General features: G+C 43.8%; 1 protein-coding gene across 8 annotated transcripts in view; it reads left to right on the top strand.

Annotated features, from left to right (window-relative positions):
* Positions 1-1,056: 1,056 nt before the first annotated feature.
* The window catches only part of LOC105007964 (SRC kinase signaling inhibitor 1), a 52,113-nt gene continuing 37,282 nt past the window's right edge, over positions 1,057-15,887 (top strand). For 6 of the 8 annotated variants that reach the window (XR_002196813.3, XM_020046665.3, XM_020046666.3 and 3 more), the window contains exon 1: positions 1,057-1,401. Coding sequence is in view for 5 of the 8 variants with exons in the window: in XM_020046665.3 (XP_019902224.3) it covers positions 1,380-1,401 (22 nt within the window). In the remaining 3 variants the exon portion in view is untranslated. Of the gene's footprint in view, positions 1,443-4,520; positions 4,680-15,887 lie in introns of those variants that run through there. The other 2 variants (XM_013133954.4, XM_013133955.4) reach the window with 2 other exon arrangements.

Genomic DNA, 15,887 nt, shown 5'->3' with positions numbered 1-15,887 from the left:
TTTAAAAGCTACAGTGAAACTGTACTTTTATATCTTACCCCGTCTTTTTGTTCAATAGATGGATCTTTGAAAGTGAGGAGCGGTAAGCGAGAAGAGCTCCCAGTGAATAGTTACTCGTTGAAAGGCAAAGCGAAGGCCTCACTCCATCCTGGCCCAACAAGAGCACTACGCACTTACAGGGCTCAAGGCCAGGCCAGTCCATCTTTAATTTATCACTATGTTTTATTAACCAGTCTGCAAACAAACAGACCACTAGGCCATACACACACAACTCATACAAAGCAAAATTCATCGATTTCTGAGCAACAAACAAACTAAATGGAACTTTATGGTCGCCAGACGGTAGCCTTTACATTATGTCTGTTATTGTTTGTCATATAGAATATCATGAACACCAGGCCTGACCCTGACCACACATGGTACCTTTTCATTTATTCATGGCTTCTTTATTGGATTGAATTACGTGTTACGGTAACCCAGGGTTTTCTTCAACTATGTCTTTCCAATGTACTGTAAGACAAACATGCATACGCACACACACATACAACTCACTGATTGTACAGACATACAGAATACTAGAGATGCTCACATTGGACTTATCAGTGGTCTTGATGAGGCACACCTGATATTGTGTTCAGGATTTATTGGTGCCATAGGTATGTTGTCTGTGACACACCTTCAGTATGACTTCAAGATAACTTCAGAATGTCAGCTGTTAACATAGTGGATGCTGATTATGACATAGCTGGGATTTTATGATTGGTTTAAAATATTTCTAATACGTAAAGGCATGACAACAATGAATGAATAATAATCAGTGTAATAATTTGTCTAGAGTAAATCGATCATCCATTTGGACCAGAGATCAAAAGGAAATCAATAATTTCCCGCTTCCGGAAAATATTTGTGTAGGATAAAGGAGTTACCGATCTATAGAGTGAGTGGAGCGTGAGCCTAATTCCTGTGATATTAGGGACACTGTGCCTTTAAGAGGAGAGGGCTGGGGGGAGGGGTTAACATTAATAAAACATGAGTTTATTCAGTGGACATGCAAGACATGGGTACAGGCTCTCTTTCACTGTAGCATGCTGGCATACACAAACACACACACACGCACGCACGCACGCACCTAAAAACCCTACCGACACTCAGACGCCCTGTCCCTAAAACACTCCACTCAAGTGGTACAAGAGGAACTGAACCGAAGAAGAACATGGATGTTTTGGAAAACAGAAGAATGAAGACAGAAGACCCAGTGGAAGAGGAAGAAATACTATGAGGGGGAGCCAAAAAGCGATTGAGAGGATAAGGAAAGCAGTGTGAGAACCAGTACTATCACGGTACAGGACAGTGTAGAAGTGTGACTGTCGTGGTGCAGAATGGGCAATTCTTCATCCCCAGGCATGTCAACTCTATCTCCGTCCATACTCTAGTTACTGCAGGTATTTTTTTTTACTTGAGTGCCTTTCTCTCAAACACTGATTGGCTGGAAGTTCTCTTTGATCTGTTAACCTGGGGAAGGAGGCAGATTTTAGATTTTCTTTTATGGTATTCAAATGCCCTCATTGATATGCTAAACAGGTTTCATAGCCTGGTTTGTGGTCTTATTTGTGCATATGTTTCATCGCTTCCACGTGACGATCGCGGATACATGTTCAAACATACAGTATTACAGTATTGTATTGGCGTGCTGTGTTTAAAATGGAGTTTCAGATGGGAAGTCAGCGGCTTGGACAAGCTGGTTGGACTGTGTTCTTTATGAACGGGACAGTTTATTGAAGGGCGGTGCCAGGTAGACTGGTGCCCATCTGACTTGTAAGTCTCCATCAATCCCTGAGCTGAGGCTAGGTAATAAAAAAAAATCTGTCCCTGAGCCAGGCAGTTAACCCTGATTGCTCCCAGGTCAATGCTGCGAATTGCAATGTGTTCTCAGTCAATTTAATGGCAAAATAAGGGCGGAAAACATGAGGCATTTCACAAGCCAAGGGGGACTTAAAAGAGGCGTAGGGTTATTATTGATGAGGTTGTTATGAGGAAACGGGAGGGAGAGAGGGGGGGGGGCATGGGAGAGACGGGGGAGAGAGGGAGAGGGCAGAGAGAGAGAGATGGGGGGACAGGGAGGGGGACAGGAAGAGGGAGGGATATTGAATGAGCTGTATATGCTCTGTTCAGTCCCCTATTGTCTTGATGTGACATCTGAATATAATTAATCACTCCATGTGAAGATGTTACCTGGGGCTGTACATAGGTTGCCATCACTTTTTATAGTTGATATTGATTCATAAACAGGAGGTTGGACGTTGGAGTAAATGATGCACATTGACGAGTTAATACGCTAGTAGTAGTGTTTTTGGATACTTCTGTGCATAAACATAGCTTTTGGCTGCACTTAAAGATTTGAAAGACATTCTGCTCTATACATGAGTTGATTTGCTAAATAGAGAAATTGCCTTATTTTGTGTCATGTATGGCTGTCGTTGTATTGTATGTTGTTTAGGATTAGGTGATTTCTTTGAGCTGTGCAGAAGGCAAAAATGTTGGGTTAACGGCTGTTCGTTTTCTTCCTCTGAAACCTTCCTCTTCATGTGAAGCGACTGAATGAATAAAGCTGTCTCTTAGTGAAATGTTAAAAAGCCCAGGGGAAAAGATGAACATGATATCGGAATACATGGAAAGAGCAAGTGACAGAATTGGGGGGAAATATCTTTCTATATAGATAGTGAACCAAAGCTGAACTTAATGGCGGTTTTTACTGTGATCTAATCTAGCCTTTTGACACATAGCAACACACAGCGAACTGGGAAGACCCGAGAAGCATAGACCTGAAGGGGTTCATTCACGCAAAGCACCCACAGCCACTGATATGCCTGGGTCCTCATGACTACTCAGGCCAGTGGACTGTGGGGATGATCAAAGGGAATGTTCTAGAAGAGACAGACAGCTCCTCCAGAGCTGAAGATACAGTGTTGCCTTAAATTGAGTCTTTTTTTATTTTATTTATTCAGATGGACTTATATACGTCTGTCCAGGTTGTTTTGATATCAAGAGAAACTGAATTTCACACTGGTCGTCCTGACATTGATTTTCCATGGCAGGAAGTGATCCATTACTGGAGTAAAAAAAGACACCTTTCCTCTGGGGTCCTCCCCTGCATTTTCAATGTGACAGATGTGGCATTTTCCCAGGTTTGTTTTTGGGCTTGAAGATCTTTCATATGTTAACTGAGAGTAACAAAAAAAAGACACTAAAGCCTGATTACTAAATTACAGTGTTCCCATGTGTAACTGCTCATTTGTTGATTGTACACTGCTGATAGAGGAAATCCTGATAGATGACAGTGAAATGGAAGGTTTGGACCTCCATCGCTGGCAGAGCTGGCATTTATTATTTCATCTGAGACATTGGTTTGTTGTTTGGTGACATGGATAAAAAAATTACTTACAATGGTAAGCTCTGGTCAGGAATGAGATCTCTGGTCTCTCCATGAGATCAGAAAATATATATACACACACACACACACACACACACACTGGTTCTAGCAGAATGTGTGATTTCTTTACTTTCTACACATTCCCTAAATATATATATTTATGATATGATGATATGATTTGGTGGATCGTCTTCAAACCCAAATATCTAAATGTTCTCCAGTGTGCAGAACTTGAGTCCAGTTACCGTAGAGCACAGTTAGTAAGCTGATACCCTCACATCTACATAGGTAATGATCTGGCCCGTCAAAAAGAATGTAGCTTTTGATTGACATGGCGCTAATCCCTTCTGCCAGTCTAATCCCGTTATAACCTCACGGCTTCATGACTCCCTCAATTATGATGAATCACAGATTTGATGTGCTGGTGTATTAACATCACCGACTACAAGAATGGGAAGAAACAGAAATTCCGCGTCTAAGTCACCTCACCACGACGGTGGACGAGTACTCCGTGCATCACCACCGCGACAGAGCGTGTGCAGGTTGAGAGCAGGACGAGTACGCGTTCCGTTTCGTTCGGCGTTGACTTACAACTGCCTCGGGAGTGCTGTGAATACAGGAGCACCCCTCGAATGAACGGACTTGTTGGCATCACCCTGGGGACTGGCTTAGTGGATGTGTCAACAGCACGGATGTGCAAGCAGGGGGTCCCATGGCAGAGACACGCGAGGCGCCGGCGGGAAAAGGACGGCCACCAGAACACGTGGGACACCGGGGAGGAGCAGCCAGCGAGGGAAGGGTGGTCGTGGGGGTTGGAAGGGAGAGACAGCCCTCTGCGTCCTGTGTTATCTGGTGAAAGGTGGAGGCAGTGGAGGATCATTGTGCCGGAGGCTCATGTGGGAGTCTGAGATACAGCGAGAGAGAAGAGGAGGGGGGGGGGGGGGGGGGGGGCTGGCTCATTTGCAGCTTGTCCCTGAAGACGGGGGGAGGATTATACAGAGAGAGAGAGAGGGAGGCTGATACACACATATAGACACCAACACACACACACCCGCCCCAGCACAGTCAGAAATCCTGCCTGCATCTCCAACACTGCACTGTACACTCCTCCTTAGCTCTTCACTGGTGCTCGATACACACACTTACGCGCAAACTGGGACTGGGACACGCACACACACATACACACACACACACTCCACTGCCATGTAGAGGCTCGGGCAAAAGGATACACGCCCCCAGGACCAGCCAGGTATGATCCTTCCCTTCATGCTGTGCTATAATTGACTCATTCTGCACCATTGGACTGGATGAGCGGTGCTGGAATGAACCAGGCAGTGAGCTCGGCTGCAGAGCAGACCTTCTTGCAACCTGCATGCACCAAGATTATCAGGCTTTTCCCCAATCCAGGAAAAGGAGAGGGGCTGGGTGCCCTGAGTGTGGTAGAAGCCCAAATCCTCCAGTGCTCTGCTCCGCTGCCCGGGGGGGAGAAATGCCCGGCGGCGAGGCAAGGCACACCAGCCTTAACCTGGATTGACCTTGAGTAGTTAATGGACTATTAAAAAGTAGGTGGAGCGCTTGCCAAGGTCTCGCCTTCTCGGAAACAGCGCAATTGAGACTTTTGGAAGTCCATTTTTCATGCGGCTCGGGCAGCTATGAATATGGATGAGGTTATCAGCTAATAGACATGTTAAGGGAAAAATGCAAATGGACGTGTCGTTTACAGGATCTATTCATCCTGGGTATTTCAGCTGGTATTTGGTCATGAAATATCCATGTAGAATATTTAGAAATGATGATGAGCATGTTACACCCTCTGGGTTTTATGTTGATGGCTTTATGATAACATCTTTCCTCATTTTTTGTTTTGCATTTCTTGGATATTTGAAGGCTTTGGTTTGTATATTGGAAAGAGCTGAACTTCAGTGATGTTAGGGGTTGTCTGTTACCGCTGGGAAAGAGCCCTGCTGACACTAAATTAATTTGATGCTTTTGAAGTTAATGTGTTTTTTCAAATTCCATGACTTACTGAATCGGAAGTTCATTACCCCTTTTGATGTCCATTTTTTATATCAGTTTGTTAATCCCCTGATATGTAGAGCTTTCTTTTCTCAAAAAAGCATTAAATTAAGTGGTGGTTCACTGTTGCAGTGAAGCATTTCAGTGGGGGTTTATTGTTATTATTTATTCAATCCAGCTTTTAATGATCAAAGAATTGCATCTCTGACATGTACCATCCATCTAGCTGAGCACTTCATTATGCGTTAGCTGTGAGGGCTAGTTCCCTCTGCAAATTGACTTCATTTATGTTTATTGTGGGGTTCCAATCAGAATACTCAACCATATTCTATGGTTATGGTAACCTTAACAGGCATAGCCCACCATTTTGACACACTCATAAAGGTACAGCGCATTCAGAAAGTATTCAGACCCCTGCCCAACGCCATAAGGACCATACAAAAAAAGCTTTTAGTAAATTTGGCAAATGTATAAAACATTTGGAAAGGCACACACCTGTCTATGAAGTTCCCACAGATTCAGGTGCATGTCAGAGTAAAAAATGTAATAGCCATGAGGTCTAAGGAATTGCCCAAAGAGTTCTGAGAACAGATTTTGTCATGGCACAGATCTGGGGAAAGGTACCAAAAATCCCTGTAACATTGAAGGTGTTCGGAATTACCATTCTAGAGCTGCCACCTGGCCAAACTTACCAATTGGGGGAGTAGGGACTTAGTCAGGGAGGTGACCAAGAACCCAATGGACACTCTGACAGAGCTCCAGAGTTCCAGTGGGGAGATGAGAGAACCTTTCAGAAGGAAAACCTCTCTGCTGCACTCCACCAATCAGGCCTTCATGGTACAGATACCAGAAGGAAGCCACTCCTCAGGAGAATATACATGACAACCCACTTTTAGTTTGCTAAAAGACACCTTAAGGACCTTAGACCACGAGGAACAAGATTCTTTAGTCTCATGAAAAGATTGAACTCCAGCATCATGTCCATAGGAAACCTGGTCTCCTCATCTGGTCAATAACATCACTACGGTGAAGCATGGTGGTGGCAGCATAATGCTGTGGGGATGTTTTTCAGTGACATGGGCCTGAGAGACTAGTAAGGATTGGAGCAAAGTACAGAAAGATCCTTGAAGAAAACCTGCTCCAGAGCACTCAGGACCTCAGACTCCAGAAAAGACTCACTGTCCAACAGGACAACAACTCTAAGCACACAACCAAGATCGTGCAGGGGATGTTTTAGGACAAGTCTGTGAATGTTCTTGAGTGGCCTTGAGAGAACATTGACATGAACCTGATTAAACATCACTAGACATACCTGAAAATGGCTGTGCAACAAAGTTCCCCATCCAGCCTGACAGAGATTTAAAAGATCTGCATGGAGGATTTTGAGAAACTAGACAAATACAGTGCCAAGCTTATAGCATCATACCCAAAAAGACTTGAAGCTGTAATTGCTGCCAAAGTTACTTCAAGAAAGTGCTGAGAGAAGGGGTCTGACTACTTAAGTAAATATCATGATTTTTATGAATTTGATAACATTTCTAAAAACCTGTTTTTGCTTGGTTATTATGGGGTATTGTGTATAGATTGAGTAGTAAAATCTATTAATTTCATTTTAGAATAAGGTTGTAATGTAACAAAATGTGGAAAATGTAAGGGGTCTCAATACTTTACGAATGCATTATATGTTCTTCCCAATTTGAAGATTTTTCAAAGCTGATGAGAGGGGAGAATCCCAATATGTTGTACCTGTCTGTCTATGGTCTGGTTGTGTTTTGGTTAGGATCGCTTTGTGTTCTGGTTGGTGTCGGTCTGTATACTGGTTAGCATCAGATTGTGCTTTGGTTGATGTCGGGTTGTGCTCTGGTTAGGTTTGTGTTGTGTTCTGCTTGGTCTGTTTGTGGTCTAGCAGTGATCATTGCTGCTTGCTGAGATCAGATTGTGGTCAGTATCTACAGTCTGGCTGTGATACGGTTATGCTAGGGTCTGGTTGTGATCTTTTAGTTGCCTGACCGTGAGGGCCCAGAAGGTCAGTTGTGATTGAAACTCTGCCACCTAGAAGAGCTGACCCAGCTGACCCACTGCATTACTCACAGCCGTCAGCCAACAGGCACCGAACAGGCTGCCTGCTTCAGAGTACAGGGGCTAAGGAGGCCGTCAGGGGGTAAAGAGGCCGTCAGGGGGTAAAGAGACAGTTAGGGGGTAAAGAGACAGTCAGGGGGTAAAGAGACAGTCTGGGGGTAAAGAGACAGTCAGGGGGTAAAGAGACAGTCTGGGGGTAAAGAGACAGTCTGGGGGTAAAGAGACAGTCAGGGGGTAAAGAGACAGTCTGGGGGTAAAGTGACTGTCAGGGGGTAAAGAGACTGTCTGGGGGTAAAGAGACAGTCAGGGGGTAAAGAGACAGTCAGGGGGTAAAGAGACAGTCTGGGGGTAAAGAGACAGTCAGGGGGTAAAGAGACAGTCAGGGAGTAAGGAGACAGTCAGGGGGTAAGGAGACAGTCTGGGGTTAAAGAGACAGTCAGGGGGTAAGGGGACAGTCTGGGGTTAAAGAGACAGTCTGGGGGTAAAGAGACAGTCATGGGGTAAAGAGACAGTCAGGGGGTAAGGAGACAGTCTGGGGGTAAAGAGACAGTCAGGGGGTAAGGAGACAGTCAGGGGGTAAAGAGACAGTCTGGGGGTTAAGAGACAGTCTGGGGTTAAAGAGACAGTCTGGGGTTAAAGAGACAGTCTGGGGGTAAAGAGACAGTCAGGGAGTAGGGGCTCATTGGCTGTGGGGACATTGATGGGAGATCAGACCTGTGATAACAAACAGCATGAGGTACCCGCTGGGGCCTGTCTGCACTTGAAATAAGAAAATATAAAGGTGAAGTGTGCAAAATCATCTAGGTATGTCTGCCCTTGTGTGTCTAGGAGGTTGTGGTGTGATGGCCACCTTGTGTGTCTAGGAGGTTGTGGTGTGATGGCCACCTTGTGTGTCTAGGAGGTTGTGGTGTGATGGCCACCTTGTGTGTCTAGGAGGTTGTGGTGTGATGGCCACCTTGTGTGTCTAGGAGGTTGTGGTGTGATGGCCACCTTGTGTGTCTAGGAGGTTGTGGTGTGATGGCCACCTTGTGTGTCTAGGAGGTTGTGGTGTGATGGCCACCTTGTGTGTCTAGGAGGTTGTGGTGTGATGGCCACCTTGTGTGTCTAGGAGGTTGTGGTGTGATGGCCACCTTGTGTGTCTAGGAGGTTGTGGTGTGATGGCCACCTTGTGTGTCTAGGAGGTTGTGGTGTGATGGCCACCTTGTGTGTCTAGGAGGTTGTGGTGTGATGGCCACCTTGTGTGTCTAGCAGGTTGTGGTGTGATGGCCACATGTGGTGGGGTTTCACTCAATCAGATGAGCTGTTAATATTTAGAGGAGAGAGATCTCTTTCTCTCGCAGGCATGGAGATGCACACAACACACACATTTCCGTTTAGCTGTCTGCTCAACTAAATCCATTTCCCATTTGCCTTCTTTTTTGTCTGCGCCTTTTTAATTGCTTAGCCTACTTCACTTCCAGTGTAGCACTTGACTCATGACCATTGTCAAATATTTATGTGAAAAACTTGCCCGTTATGAATTGCTGGTGTGCAAATTTCTTCAGTGTGCATCACATTTGCAGTCAAAGCAGATTTAAGATGATGCTTAAGCAAAATAAGTGAATTCAGCAAATTATTGAAGATTAACCGAAGATGTGTCGTCATGCAGTGAGCTCCGTAATAATCTATCCACAGAAAAAAAAAAAGAATATTTTTGTTGGCGTAATGTTTTCTGCTGTTTTCTGCTTGTGCTGTGCCTCCAAGAAAGGTTTATTGGGTTCAGTGATACTCAGACATCTCTAGTCTCTATCCAATCAGGCACCATCAACCAATCTATCAATTACATTATTTCATAACGCCCTTTTAACATCAACCGTTGTCACAAAGTGCATATTCAAACAACAAAGTGGTGAGAAAAAACTCACTAGGAAGACAGGAACTGAGGAAGATACCTAGAGAGGGTTAAGGCTCCTCTTCTGACTATGTTGCGTGGAGATTATAAATTCATATGGCCAATGAGGCCAAATCGTTCTTTGAGATTTTCAAAAGTGAGTAAACTTTCAATCTAATATGTTGCTCTGTTGGCCAATTAAATGGCAGCACTACTACAGCCTTGTTGGGCTGGTAATTGAATACCACCTGCTCCATATTAATGCCTCATGCACTGATACATGTGAGTACCATATGTTAGTAGCCTGTATCCCCTAATTAGGCTGAGCCTCTTAACAGGCCGTACACTCAGATGTCTGTTATTGTACTAGTTATGAGGCTGAACACGGCAGTAAACGCTAATTTATGATAATGCATTCGCACTACCACCTTAGCACGGCTTGGGTGCCTCTCATTCATGGAACTCTGGCTGAAACCCAAAGCTAGTGTTAGCTTGCTGATTAGTCTGCACTAATAGATCATAGACTCTGAGCTATCCAGCCAGCATACAGTCAATGTCACCAATTACCCTGCACGGTCCTGTGACTGAACACAGAGCAGGAGAGAGCCAAGGACAGCATCAGCTACACCAGGTGACTAATTGTCATGTTTAGCATCAGTGTGCGTGGTAAAAAGAAAATGAGGTTGCGTACAGCTGTTTTAGTCGGTTTCCTAAGTTCAGTATACCAAAAAATATTTGAGGACAGAATTGTGGTATATTCAAAAACTGAATGGAGGTACATACAAAAACCAATGGAAGGAATCCCTTGATATAAAAAGCGATAATTGGGTCATTACTAAGTCACTACCATTCCAACGTGGCATTCCTCATGTATGTGCAGTGCAGTTTACTCTGAAAGTCCAGTAACCCTTCACTGAAGGAACAGTTTTTCCTGGATGGTAATTTTAGAGTGTGAAGTGCATAGCTCTGTAACATGATGTCTGTCAGCTGACACACTGTGGTAATCTGGTACAGTCCTGCATTACGTGTTATATGGGTGGGGTCTCTAGGAAAGGAACCGGTATACACTTTGAATGAAAGGTTTTGGTTAATTTCCAGGCATGTAAGGACACTCAATTCATATTATGAGGTCATATTGAGGTAGCTGCATCGTGTTGGGACATGTAATGACTTATCGGTTAAGCGAGGAGAGAGAAGGGAGGAGAGGGATGAGGAGGGAGGAGAGAGATGAGGAGGGAGGAGAGAACAGGGAGAGGGGAGAGAGAAGGTGCGTGAGGGGAAAGAGAGGAGAATGATAGAAAGGCAGGTGAGGAGAGATGTGGTGGATGACAGAAGAAATAGAGAAGGGAGGGAACACAGCCATGAGAGTCAGTAGTGTGTGTGTGTGTGTGTGTGTGTGTGTGTGTGGAGAGGCGGGTATTCATGGGTAGATGTTTATCTCTGGCAGAACCAATTCCCCCTGCTGGGAGCACAGGGACACAACGAAAAAAATAAATAAATAAAAGTAAGTTATTTTACCAGGTTGATATGTTAAGAACACATTCTTATTTAATGACGATAGCAACAACCTTGGCGCAATTAACGTTAACTGTCTTAATCAAGGACAGAAAACATAGGGTTTTTTTCCCATTGTCAGCTCGGGAATTAGGACCAGCAACCGCTTAAATCGTATTTCAATGTCTCCTCCCTGAATGGATGCCCACAATTTTATGGTTTCCACCATGCTGAATAATACATGCATGGAAGAACGTCTGCCTGCAATTGATGACAGATTTGTTTCAATTTTCTGGACCCAGCACCCAACAAAATCTATTGCCTGTTGTTACCTATTATCATTATCAGTTTGCAGCCTGTCAAGCCTGCTTTGTACAAGCCGTCCTGATCTCACCAGCTTCAGTTTTGCTACATGGGTCTATATGAAGTCTGTGGTTAACAGTGGAGGCAGTAGTTAAAATATTCCCTGTGTGTTTGGGTTCTAATCAGAACGGTCTGACATGCACATCCATCGGCTCATCCATTGGCCAGCAGCTCAGCTTTCAGAAACCGGATTAGCAGAACTTCAAGTTAATGTAGGAGGCATAAGAGAAATGCCTGAGCAAGGAAAAGGAAGCTAGGTCAAACATGCTGTAAAACCATATTTTTTAATCCTGCTAAGGGTGGAGTTGACTGATGTCAGCTTTGTTTGTGGTACAGTTATTGGGTGGAAAGACGCAGAGGGTCAATAGCCTGGTCCCAGATATGTTTTTCCTAAGACTGCAGGCTTGTTCAGTAAGTTGATGTTCGAGTTAAAGGGAATTGGCAATCAAGTTGTTAAAGTAATATGGCTGACATAATTGATTGACATAGGATTGAAAGTAGGAAGTAAGGAAGGAAGGAAGGAAGGGAAGTGGAAGTGTTTGGGTCAGGGCCAAAGGGAAGAAAGGAAGAAAGATGAGGAAAGAATCTAGGAACTTATTTTAATAGATCTTGGCCAGAGCACACATTTGCCACTCTCAGAGCCAAGCAGAAATAATCAAAAGTCTGTGTAATGAAATCATAAAAGTAAAAAACGGCCTCTGTCACACCCACATGTCAGTGGCTACCAAGGTTGTTGTGTTCACCCCTTAATGAGAAATGTACGGCTGGAGCCTTGAACCAAGCCATTTGGAATGGGTCCAGACTCCAGGTTGGCTGAAATATAATGACACTTGGGCAATGACTATCACTCAGGGTGTTTTAAGTTCCGTTTTTACTCTAATGAACACTAGCTCCAGCCATGAATCTCGGGCCGCCTCACAAACTGTCCTGAGATGACATAACTTTATGGATGAGATGGGTTTAAGAGTGAGGGAAGGTAGGGTTCTGAGAGAGAGAAATGGTTCCTCATAGTGACAACATTTACTTAAAAGATTTAGCAGTGTGAGCAGTTAAAGGGATGTTTGTCTCCAGCATTAGTGGTATAATTAATGTTCCTGTTACGTCTCTAATAACAGGTAATAATGCGACATATGCTGGAGGTGACAGGTCATTGAAGGAGAATTGCCCTAATTTACAACCTGACATTGTCTGATGGTTCCTCAACCCTCAATGAAACATATGGACCAAGAGAAATTGTAATTCATGGATCAGTTTTCTTTAATAATGCTAATTCGCTTCTTTTCTCTAAATTTGTGATCGTATAGGATAGTTTTAAGATGTATTTTTTTGTTACCGTGAAATTGGACTTTACAGCTATTAATGCACAAATGTACAGTGTCTCACAAAAGTGAGTACACCTCTCACATTTTTGCAAATATTTGATTATATATGAAGAAATGACACTTTGCTACAATGTAGAGTGTAATTTGCTGTGCCCTCAAAATAAGATAGCACGCAGCCATTAATGTCTAAACCACTGGCAACAAAAGTGAGTACACGCCTATGTGAAAATGTCCAAATTGGGCCCAAAGTGTCAATATTTTGTGTGGCCACCATTATTTTCTAGCACTGCTTGAACCCTGTTGGGCATGGAGTTCACCAGAGCTTCACAGGTTGCCAATGGAGTCCTCTTCCACTCCTCCATGATGACATCACAGAGCTTGTGGATGTTAGAGACCTTGTGCTCCTCCACCTTCCATTTGAGGATGCCCCACAGATGCTCAATAGGGTTTAGGTCTGGAGACATGCTTGGCCAGTCCATCACCTTTTCCCTCAGCTTCTTTAGCAAGGCAGTGGTCATCTTGGAGGTGTGTTTGGTGTCGTTATCATGTTGGAATACTGCCCTGCGGCCCAGTCTCTGAAGGGAGGGGATCATGCTCTGCTTCAGTATGTCACAGTACATGTTGGCATTCATGGTTCCCTCAATGAACTGTATCTCTCCAGTGCCGGCAGCACTCATGCAGCCCCAGACCATGACACTCCCACCACCATGCTTGAGTGTAAGCAAGACACACATTTCTTTGTACTCCTCACCTGGTTGTGGCCCCACATGTTTGACACCATCTGAACCAAATAAGTTTATCTTGGACATGGTTCCAGTAATCCATTTCCTTAGTCTGCTGTCTAAGCAAGTCAGCAGACTGTTTGCAGGCTTTCTTGTGTATCATCTTTAGAAAAGGCTTCCTTCTGGGACGACAGCCATGCAGACCAATTTGATGCAGTAGGCGGCGTATGGTCTGAGCACTGACAGGCTGACCCCCCACCCCTTCAACCTCTTGAGCAATGCTAGCAGCACTCATACGTCTATTTCCCAAAGACAACCTCTGGATATGACACTGAGCATGTGCACTCAACTTCTTTGGTCAACCATGGCGAGGCCTGTTCTGAGTGGGACCTGTCCTGTTAAACCGATGTATAGCCTTGGCCACTGTGCTGCAGCTCAGTGTCAGGGTCTTGGCAATCTTCTTATAGTCTATGCCATCTTATTGTAGAGCAACAATTCTTTTTATCAGATCCTCAGAGAGTTCTTTGTCATGAGGTGCCATGTTGTTGTGGCGACAGCTTCACTCATCTTAAATCCTTAGTCGCCTTTTTTGAGGTAGTTTGTGACTTGCAGGGGAAATATGCACTCGCGGAGATCCTTATGTTTCATTCAAATAATGCAAGCTTTAATTACGTCAAAAGATAAATTCTCCGTGGTTGACTTTCAACAGAAACTTAAACGTGTACTAAATATGGATGATCATACATACGCTACGGTCACTAAACTGTTTCTCTGTCCACCTCTCTTACTCGAACAAAAGAAGAACTGCCCAAGCTGTCATCCAGCTGCTCATTATACCTGTGAAGGTAACCTAATTAGGAGGAGGAGCGGAGGTTGCCATAATCCAGTAATTGATTAAAGTTATTTCTCTAGATACAAAGTCCAACATTTTATTTAACAATTTAGAAATGAAATAGACAAATAATACAAATAATCTTGTTTGTTTTTACAATGAAATGAATAAACACCAATATACTTATTATGGCTCAAACACTCCGGCCCCTAATTGTTGCTGCTCTAGCAAAACAATTATAACAAAATTCAATGGAGCTATGGTACAGTAATTACATATGAATAGTAATAGATGGCATTTCAATATCCAGGATTCAAGTAAACTATCTTTACGTTAATTCCATGTCCATGTTCTTTCATGTCAAAGTTCATGATAGTCTATGAGGTAGTGTAGGGTGTCTGTGATAGTGTGAAAGTTCACTCCTTCAGTCTACTGCCTCCATGAGCAAAGTTTATCGACAGGCCGTTGAAGGATGTTAGTCTTAGTTTTAACTAAAACACTTCTAACAAATCCTTTGGAGTCTGGGAAAGTTTTAACAGCACGGCCCATGACCCATGAGTTCCTTGGTGCTGTGTTGTCTACAATGATGATAAGATCCTCAGGACGAAGGTTCCGCTTTGTGCTGTTGCACTTGCTTCTTTGCTGCATGATTGGAAGATACTCCCTTGTCCATCGCTTCCAAAATAGATCTGCCAGATATTGTGTTTGTCTCCATCTTCTCCTTGTGTAAAGATCTCTCTTTTCAAAGAGAAGTAGATGAAGTAGATGGTTTGGGGTGAGTGATTCCAAATCATTAGGATCACTTGAAAGAGTAGTTATTGGTCTGTCGTTGAAGATAGCTTCTACTTCACAGAGTGCCGTTTGCAGAATCTCGTCATCAAGTGTTTGTTGCTTTAAGACTGACGTTAGGATCTTTTTGACCAATCTGATCAGCCTTTCCCACACTCCACCATGGTGGGCTCCAAAAGGGGGGTTAAATGTCCATTTTATTTCATCAGAAAGTAGTGCCTTTTGAATCTTCTGGTGATTCAGTTCCTTCAGAGCCTCCTTCAGTTCCTTCTGTGCACTGGTAAAGTTAGTTCCATTATCTGACCTGATACTTATGATTGGTCCTCTTGTGCATATGAATCTGCGTATAGCATTCATGCAAGATTCTGTGGTTAGGAAGTTTGCCATCTCCAAATGGACTGCTCGACTCACAAGACAGGTAAAGATTACTCCCCACCGTTTCACTTATGACCGGCCCCTCTTCTCTATTGGACCGAAGTAGTCAATGCCAACATGACTAAAAGGTGGAAGGTCAGGATAAACCCGATCTTCAGGTAGATCTGCCATCTTCTGTTCTCCAGGTTTTGCCTGCATGCGTCTGCAGAAAATGCAGTCTCTGATGATTTGTCTGCAATAAAGAGTTTGCATGAGGAAGCCAAAATCTTTGTCTTAACCTGGATAACATATGGCTCCTTCCAGAATGTCCGACCTGGAAATGGATATGTCGTAGAATCAAGTACGATGTATAAGAGCCTTTAGGTAGAATGATCTGATTATTTAGTTCCACTGGCATTGCATCTTTGTATATCCGACCTCCCACTCTCAAAATGCCTTCATCAATGAATGGATCCAGTTTATAGATGGGGCTTTTCGAACCAAGCGGTTTTCCTTTCTGCAGTTGAGTGAGTTCATAACTGAAGTATCGTCTTTGCTCACATCAAATTATAGACTTTTCTGCTTCTTTCATTTCTTCCACGGATGGATATCGGCT

The sequence above is a fragment of the Esox lucius genome, chromosome 5 (assembly GCF_011004845.1).
Source record: "Esox lucius isolate fEsoLuc1 chromosome 5, fEsoLuc1.pri, whole genome shotgun sequence".
In the NCBI taxonomy this organism is placed as follows: domain Eukaryota; kingdom Metazoa; phylum Chordata; class Actinopteri; order Esociformes; family Esocidae; genus Esox; species Esox lucius.
This window is presented reverse-complemented; position numbering and strand designations above follow the sequence as displayed.